The sequence below is a fragment of the Rhipicephalus sanguineus genome, chromosome 6 (assembly GCF_013339695.2).
Source record: "Rhipicephalus sanguineus isolate Rsan-2018 chromosome 6, BIME_Rsan_1.4, whole genome shotgun sequence".
Lineage (NCBI taxonomy): Eukaryota > Metazoa > Arthropoda > Arachnida > Ixodida > Ixodidae > Rhipicephalus > Rhipicephalus sanguineus.
In genome coordinates, this window is record NC_051181.1 from 177583366 (window position 1) to 177592398 (window position 9033).

The following is a 9033-nucleotide window of genomic DNA, read 5'->3' on the forward strand; positions in this document are numbered from 1 at the left end:
CATTTGTAATACATTTTTCTGCGACATATGCAAAGATTTGTGAAACACGAAACCTCTCCTTTATTCAACCGGAACAATAGTGACCATTCTGCACTGCGCTAAATGAAAAATTTGTGGTTACTGTTAACCACTGAGTAAGTACAGACTAAATGCAATGTGCAGCCTTTCAAAAATGAGTTGAGTAGTGATTCGCAGTAGTTGTATCTGCTGTCCAATTTGATGGGCCAGTACAAAAAAAAAAAAACTATTTCAGTCATCTCGGTTGTTTCAGTTACCAACATAAACGGTTAGGTCTTTATCTCATGTAAGCTTCACTCTCACTCTTCTTTTTTAATGCATACATATAGCCTTAGAGCATGGTAGCAAAGGCCTAGAATTTCCTACAATATTTACTTTTATTACAGTGTACTAGAAGAGTCCCCACTTCTAGTTCGCTGTACTATTGTGAAACTCTATGGCAAAGCCGCTAGAGCAATCTGTCTCGCAGGGCGCCTGTGGCGGCGCCAAGAGGCCGATGTCTACTGTAACAGGATGGTGCACGCTACTCGAGCGACATCTGGGGAAGTTTCTAGAGCGTACGCACAGTACGCGTATTGCGAGACGTGTGCGTGCTCTGTGCTTGCCCACCCGGCAGCGCACTAGTGGAAACAGCAGAGCCCCGCAGTAGTGGTTGTTGCCGCGCACGGTGGGTGCGATGGCGACTGACACAGCACCGCCGCAGGATGCTACGAAGCGACTGCAGACCAAGAAGCAAACCCTCGACGATGCGTACGCGCCGCCGGCCAACTACCTGGAGATCGACGTCGGCAACCCGATGACGCATGGCGTCGCAAGAAAGCGGTACACCGACTACGAGGTCCGCATGAGGGTGAGCAGCAGAAACGCCCCACGGCGATTAGGCCTCACGCTTCAACAGTCGTTCTCGTTTGCAGACCAACCTTCCTGTTTTCAAGAACAAGGAATCGACCGTGCGGCGACGCTACAGCGACTTCGAGTGGCTAAGGAGCGAGCTGGAGCGCGACAGCAAGGTGCGAATGCCGATAGGCGACCATTTGCCCCCGTGGGTCACACCGGTCTGGTTCGGGTGACGAGTTGAAGAATGCGGTCTTTTTCCCCGCCTCGCATGCCTGTACTGTGCATCAGAAGCATGGAATCGTTGTGACTGTCGCATTGATTCTATGTTGTGCGCAGATCGTCGTACCCCCGCTACCGGGCAAAGCGTGGAAACGGCAGCTTCCCTTTCGGAGCGACGAAGGTATCTTCGATGAGGAGTTTATTGAAGAGCGCAAGAAGGGGCTCGAGCTGTTCATCAACAAGTGAGTGGGGGGTTTCATTTTTCTTTTTTTTCTCTCCGCGCGCCCTCGGAATGGCCGAGGATTCCCGCCCCCCTCGGTTTATCACAGATACCGCGTACTAGCAAGCCGGAAGCTTCGAAGCGGCGTCATTTGTTGGCTTACCAATGGGCAATTAGTAGCGCTAGTACACACACGCCCACACACTATCATCGTTCACTGCATTGTGAACTGGCAGGTTCGTTATGCCGTACCTTCGACTTGGCAGTTCGTACAGCTGGCCCTTTGCTAGCATTATATGGCATGCTAAGTGGTTCTTGTGACCGTGCTTTTAGCATCATCCCTTTAATTCTGTGTATGGTGATACCACAGTCTTATCAGCTTGGCCTACTTCCTATGGTTTGCTGAGGAACTAGGTCATTGCTGCTACATTGCAGTTACTCTTACTATCTCCGATTTCAAAAGCAACCTTCACCTTCGTTTGCCATGTGTTAAGACAAAAAAAAAACACAAAAAACATAAAGTATTCATACAACTTCATGGCTAACAACGATGAACAGACAAATCGCAAGATTTGCAATTCTGCTTCAGTGCAAATATTTATTCTGGCCAAATAGTCTATAGGCTACACGTTTTCTTCAGGGCACTTTGCACTAGTACACATCATGTAGATATAATCATAGTTACTTGTATTTTTTTTTTTTGTAAATCCCAATATTGGGTTCTATTTCAACCCCACTTACACACTTATTTCAAATCCAGAAATGAGTTTTATCATAGAATATGCCCCTAACTCTGCATCATCACCCCATTTTGTGGCCCACAAGACCGGTACAGACCACAGGTCATTAAGCGTCATTAAGCAGCGGAGTATTCTTATGGAGCCATTTGGCATTCCCACTTTTGTTTTCCAAAATATGTAAAAGTTTTTGGTATTAGGAAATTGCTCTCGTATTGAGATCTTGGAAATTTCTTAGCATAAGATCCACCACCACCCTTGTTTCATACACATGACATTTTATTGTATCCTGTTAGTGGCAAGATATATACACCAAATTGTAAACGTAGAAGCCACAAGCACTTGGAACTGTTACGGTTCTGAACATGATTATTTCATACCTTGGATTTTGTCTCTGAAGTTGCTCATGACACTCTGGCAGCTGCATCGATTAGGATACTGGTGGACATAATGTGTATTTTCGTGGCAGCTTCCTCGCAGTTAATGCAAGCATATGATTATTTATGTGCATTTTAGTCATCCCGACTATGACAACACTTGCCAGGAATAGTCGGGAGCTTGATGATAGTTCAGCATGGTGGCAAGATCAAGGTGTGAGTTATTGTTGACGCAGACGTAGTTTTAATGAGATGATTGACATTTACGAAAAGCAAATTGCTTCCTTGTTTGCAGATAATGTCGAAAAGAGATAGCTGTCATTTAAATACATAGTCTCTTGCGGAGAGGTTGCAGACACATTGACTGCTTTAGAATACCATAACTTGTCAAGCAAGCGAATTAATCAATCAGTACTCCAATATGGAAAAGTACTCCTGCATTTACACTCCACAGATATCTCGTTTGGTTGTGCGAGGCTGGGCAATAGCAGCACGTATAAACATTAGTCAAGGCATCTCGCTGGTCACTAAACACCAGTCAAATTACTTGAAAGTGGCAAGCACTTCAGGCTGATTGCTCAGAACATTGAAACTGCAAAGCATGGAAAAAAGTCTGTCTCCTTACTTGACTCTCGAGCTATTTTTTTTTTTATTCGAATGTCTTTCATTTGCGCCATGTCTTGGATAATTTGTGATTGAGTGAACTTATGTCAGCTCACTCAGTTTCTAGTGTATTAGTGGTGATTGGGAATTTATTACTTCATGAAATGGCTGACAGCTGCATCATAATGGTGACAGAGTACTGTCATCAAGTGACTGGTGCAGATGCTAAGTGTGTATTGTAAATAAACCTCGTGTAAATTGAAAATAAACCACATGGCAATGCCACACAGCGTTGTTAATTGATAGGTGAAGCACACCTTCCTTGTTGCTACCAGCACAAAAAAAAAAAAGAAAAAATACTGCAATGCATATCTGCAGGAAAAGACTTGCTGCACACCAATGCAGCAGTCACGTGCGGGCATGTCTCGTGCACAATGCAATCATTTGGCCCATTCTTATTGTGAAAGGAAAGCAATAATAAATGCCTGTCTGATGGAACTTGGGATGTATGCTGTCTGGAAAACATGACCCTTAGTTTTCAATTGCTTTTAAAGCAAGTGTAGCAGGCAATGACTCTGCCAACAGAATTGGTGCACAAGTTGCCAGAGCATCTGAAATGTGCATTCATGTGAATTCTGTTAGACTGGCCTTTATTTTTTTTCTTTTCCAAAAATAATGGGCGAATGGTCACGTCATGACATATGACCACTGTGTTGCTTTGAAGCACATCTCCTGCAGGCACGCATTTCCACTGTGCGCGAAGTGCACCATACACTTTTTCTTTTGCACTGGCAGCAACGAGGCTTGTTTGGTTTACCTAGCAATCAACACTGCTACATGGCATTGCCCTGTGAATCCAAAGTGCTGCGGTTTCCCTGATATTGCAGTGAAACCAGGATTGGCAATAGCCACATTGCATCCAAAATCTTTCGATTAACTGGGCAAATACAGGCTGCCACTTCATATTATATCCTCTAGTTTACAATATAATATAAGGGACCATGGAAATTCTTCAAATTAAGCACATATTGAAATAAATATGCCAGATAATTGTCACTTTCATCAGTCCTCTTGGTATTTAATGAAAGGAAGTCAACAGTATTTCAAGTAAGACTTGCTCATGCAACCGTAAAAGTTGCTTTTAATGCACTTGTAAAGTTTGAAGCAGCAAAATTGAACTTGAAAAGTTGTGGCCTTTTGAAAGGACGATGAACTTGACCTCATCATGTGCACTGCTTCTCGTTAAAGGGACACTAAAGAGAAAAATAATTTTTCTTGTGTTAGTAAATTAAACGATTACACGATACCAAAAACGCCACACTTGCTGCGAGAAGACTCTTGGTAAGCGAGAAAGCGCACAAAGGAAAAATGCTGGTGGCGACATCACAGTTGAAGTTCCCGCAGCAGTCGCCTAGATGTTAGATTTTGATAGGCGTCTACTAGGGCCTACATAGTTCCTAATTGGTAAAAATGAAGCACATTGTTTCCTAGGTAGCCAGAGACTCAACATACCAAGTTTCAGGAAATTTCGTTGAGCCAATGTGGCCAAAATACTAAAAGAAACCTTGAAATCCGTGATGTCACCATCTGAGATTTCGACGGGAAATTTAAAAGTGAAACTTTTGACATTGATTCACCATCTTAGATTGATTTCTCAACCGATGGTGGTGAAATTTATTACAGTAGAGTTTTCAGAGTATAATTTATCAATCTAAAGTAACTTATTAACACGATAGCATCGGAGCTCGTTTTGCAGAAATTTCGGTGTTAGTGTCAAGATCGTTGGTTGTGAGCGAAATATTAGTGTTGTCCGTGAGTGAAAGTCTGAAATAGATAATAAATGACTAAGAAAAATCTGCTTCAAGTGTGAATTGGACCCAGGACATCTGCGTGGCAAGCAGCTGCTCTGCCACAGAGCCGCGCCACTGCTTGAAACTGTTTCCCTATACGAATGCTGTATAGTACGAGGAGTCTCTTTAACGCGTGTAATATTGCACGGCAGAAGCGTGGTTGGTTCAAAGGCCCACAATTTACAAGGCACACAGGGATATTTAATCCTCAGTTTCAGCATCAACAAAGTGTGCAGGTGTGTGCGTTGCCTTACGGACGCGTAGTGGGTACTTAGTTCACAAAAGGAAGAATTATGCTGTAGCGAACATTTTGCTACTCTATTCGCAGTAGGCATTTTAGGATAGTTTGAAACGGCCTATGTTACATGCACAGACGTTCCTTTCTTCACAGCACTGTGTCCAGTGAGAAGCTAAGCCAGCCTAGCGATTCAGAAGGTGATGGATGGCGCACAGAGCCCAATTATGCTATCATGTTCTACTCTTGAAGGCGAAGTGCAAGCGTCCAACTTTTTTGCTTTACTTTAGTGTCTCTTTAAGGTCGGCATATTTAACTTTTCTGCTTACGTGACCATTGCTATGTTTCTTGATGGCTTTTTGCAGGGTTGCTGGACATCCATTAGCCCAGAATGAGCGCTGCCTGCACATGTTTCTGCAGGAACCAGTGATTGACCGCAACTACGTCCCCGGAAAGATTCGCAACACGTGAGGTTGATTGATAAGACTGTTTGACGTGTCTTTATAAATATATATATATATATATACGAGTATATGTATGTTATGTAATAAAGCTGGCCTTTTTCTCTTTGACTTGTGGTACTTGAGTCACATTATTTTGATTTTTAGTACTCTCGTGTGCTGTTTGTGGGCTGCGACATGCTGTGCACCCGCTCAGTGGTGGAAGCAACAGCCATCATGTTTGTCCAAACCAAACAGTTAGGTTTGGGCAAGAAAAGTGCCCAACGTGCAGTGTGTGTACTTGTTTATCTATCTGTATCAATTAATCTCTTATTATTAAAAATCTCCTGTGGTGGAAATCACAATTGTCACATTGGCAGGATTGCTTGAAATATGGTACGCCACTTGCATGACAAATTGTGGACAGATTGTAACTTACTAACACATTTTCACAAACATTGTGCATCTTCACTTTGAAGTGCATGTCCACTTTGTGAAGCTGCTGCCAAGTGGTAATAGAGTAACATCTTTATTAATGGAAATCTTTTGTGATTACCGCGAAGTCTGAGAAATCTGTCAACTTGATGTTCCGGTTCACATTAATCTGTTCTGCATATTCAACCATACTAATTTTGTGGACTCGTCATTCTCTGCCAGTCCCAAAGCCTGGCCATTTTAGAGAACTAGGATTCTCGGTTTGCACTTTTGATAGATACAGATTGGGGAAGGAGTTTAGACTAAATTGAAAAGACCTGTGGTTTTACTTGCCAGAACTGCAACAGGACTGAGAGGCACATTGTGGTATGGGAATCCAGAGTAAATTTGATTATTTGGGTTACTCCAACAAGCACGCAAGTCTATAAGCGCTTGGATGTTCATGCATTCACCCCCGTTAATATGCAGCTGCTATGCTGGAATTCATATCTGTGCCCGGGGCTTAGCCACTGACACCGCCGTCTTACGCGACCTAGGGAAATTGGATTGTGCTGAAGTTGAAGTGATCAAACCTGACATTTATGATCACATCCGGTGGTCACTAAATGTAACCAATCAGAGCATGCTGAAACGGACAGTCTCTTACCACTGCAGGGCTGAACAGGCTATTGATTAAGAACATCTCTATTTACACAGAATCTTGTAGTATAGTAGACTCAGTAAATGGAACTCTCTTAACGGAATTGATGCTTAAATGGAACAACTGCCTCTGATATGATTGGTTTCATACCTGAATACTGCAACTCGTTTTATCTTTCAATAAATGGAACTCTTGTTAAACAAAACGTTTTTTTTTTTTTTGGTCCCTTCAGTATATGGGTGGGCTTTCTCGTCCAGCTATCCAGTGGTTATCGCTGCCGCATTGGCCCAGACTAGTTTGCAGTGTGCTTTCAGCACGCTACATTATATAATTCATCCTGTTCAATAAGTGCCAAGTCGGATGGCATCCAATCTCCAACAGCATCAATGTCGCCCTCATTGATGTGGATGAAGTGAAATCATGGCAGTAAAACAAGTCGCGTTGTCCTCTTTTGATCTATGCATCCCAATTAGCTTCACATAGCTCTTCAAAACCATGGCAGCAAACCAAGTCACATTGTACTCTTTTGACGTACGCCACCCAATTGGCTTCACATTGCTCTCTTTTCACAGCAGAGCCGTTACGCTCAAGGTTGGCCGTGTGTCGTAAGTAGAAAATTATCATCAGCATGAACCGGCACGTGCTCTCTTCGTCCTCTTCATCATCGTCATCCTCCTCTTCCTCTTCTGCTTCGCCTCCAGAACATGTGCGGCCATTTCTCCAGTGTAGGATTCAATAACTCTGATGGGCGAGAGAGCGAGTTCAGAGAGAGAGAGAGAAAGAAAGAAATTCTTGGGCGAGGCAACATTCGAACCCGCATACCCACGATCCAGGCACGCTAGCACAGCATGGCATAGCCTTGTATACAGGGTTCGTAGCGGTCCTTGAAACCCTTGAAAACCCTCTTATTTTCAAATAGCATTTTCAAGGCCTTGAAAACCCTTAAATTTTTGTGGGTCCTTAAATGTCCTTGAATTTTGTCAATACACTTTTGTTGAGCCAATTTCTAGCAGTTGCATTTTGGATAATTCTGTGCGAATAATCGAGCTCATATTACACAGTTCCAATTCGCTATCACATTAATTTAATATTTGAAAGTATTTAAAAAGAACGAATAGGCATGTTCTACCACATGTAACCCTCCATAAAGATGGTTGCACTGCAACACGGGACTGCTGTGCCAAGAAACCACCTTGTCAGGGGAACTATGTCCCAGCGCGAAGCCACACTCTTCTGCACTTCAGTCATTCTTTTTATTAGTGCCTTATATTACCTAAGTATGAGAAATTTTAAAACTTAAATTATTTTTCCACATATAATTTGCATCCTCCTACAATTCAAATCCCGCTACTATTTGAATTCACTTCAAAATTATTCGACACTAATTGCCATTCACTTTGAGCCTATAAAGTTATGTTCGCATGAGCCTACTTTTGATCAGAGGGTTAACGAGGATTTTATTTTGTGGCAGTGGAGAGGGAAGGGCACCCGACCCCTTTCAAATGTGTGAGTGTGTGTGCATATATGCTCATCAGGTGAACGTGTTCATCGCCTAGTTGGTACTTGCTATGTGACATAACTGCCCATAAAATGACACAAAGTAAGTTGGAAACGCTGCCCATGTTGTCATGTTTGTGTTTCTTTCCTGCGTTTTTGTGTTATATTAGCAGCGATTATGTCATCTATATGTTCATATAAGGTTAAGAAATTCTAAGGCTGGCAATGCACATTTTGTGTGTGTGTTGCGTACATGCGCGCTCACGCAATACATCCATATTGTGAGGTGAATCAGTTTAAGCAAACTAGCAGAAGAATACTGAAACCTGCAGAAAGCAGTGTAAACAAGATATGAGTGAAAAAGGAACTGTGAGAATACCTTTATTAAGCTATTAATTGTGAAAAAGTGCCTGCTTTGGCTTGTGTGCAATGAAGGATGTGCTTCATGCTGTAAAAGCTGGCGTTTCCTTTTTCTGTGATCTCAATAAGTGTTGTTTCAAGTCCTTGAAAATTCTTTATTATGTGCTTGAAAGTCCTTAAAAACCCTTCAATTTTTTTCTTCAATGTTTCTATGAACCCTGTGTATAGTATAGTATAGTATAGTATAGTATAGCAAATGGGTGGGAAACAGAAGTGAAGGTGAGGAGGACAGATGTGAGGGTGAGGAGGAGGGAAAGGAGAAGGGAAGAACGAGTAGAGAGAAGGAAAGAGATGTGCCAGAGCTGTACGAAGATGTACGGGAGCCAGGCCAGCTGCTACACCCTTAAAATTCATGCCCCCCTTCCCCAAGTGAAAAATTCTTGGCACTGCTTCAGCTCTGCAAGGTACTAGTTCAAGCCCACACACTGACATGCAATTTATCTGTTATTTATTTCTTCCTAAAGCAGCACATTAATTGCACTGCAAGTGCTCTGTCTAGAGTAGA

At 42.6% G+C, this 9033-nt stretch overlaps 1 protein-coding gene across 1 annotated transcript; it reads left to right on the plus strand.

Moving 5' to 3' along the window:
• The first annotated feature begins 594 nt into the window (after positions 1-594).
• LOC119397098 (sorting nexin-12) lies at positions 595-5668 on the plus strand. Its single transcript, XM_037664539.2, has 4 exons — positions 595-868; positions 933-1028; positions 1192-1316; positions 5462-5668. The coding sequence occupies exons 1-4, from the start codon at positions 695-697 to the stop codon at positions 5565-5567; spliced, it is 501 nt and encodes a 166-aa protein (XP_037520467.1). The 5' UTR covers positions 595-694; the 3' UTR covers positions 5568-5668.
• The last annotated feature ends 3365 nt before the right edge of the window (positions 5669-9033 follow it).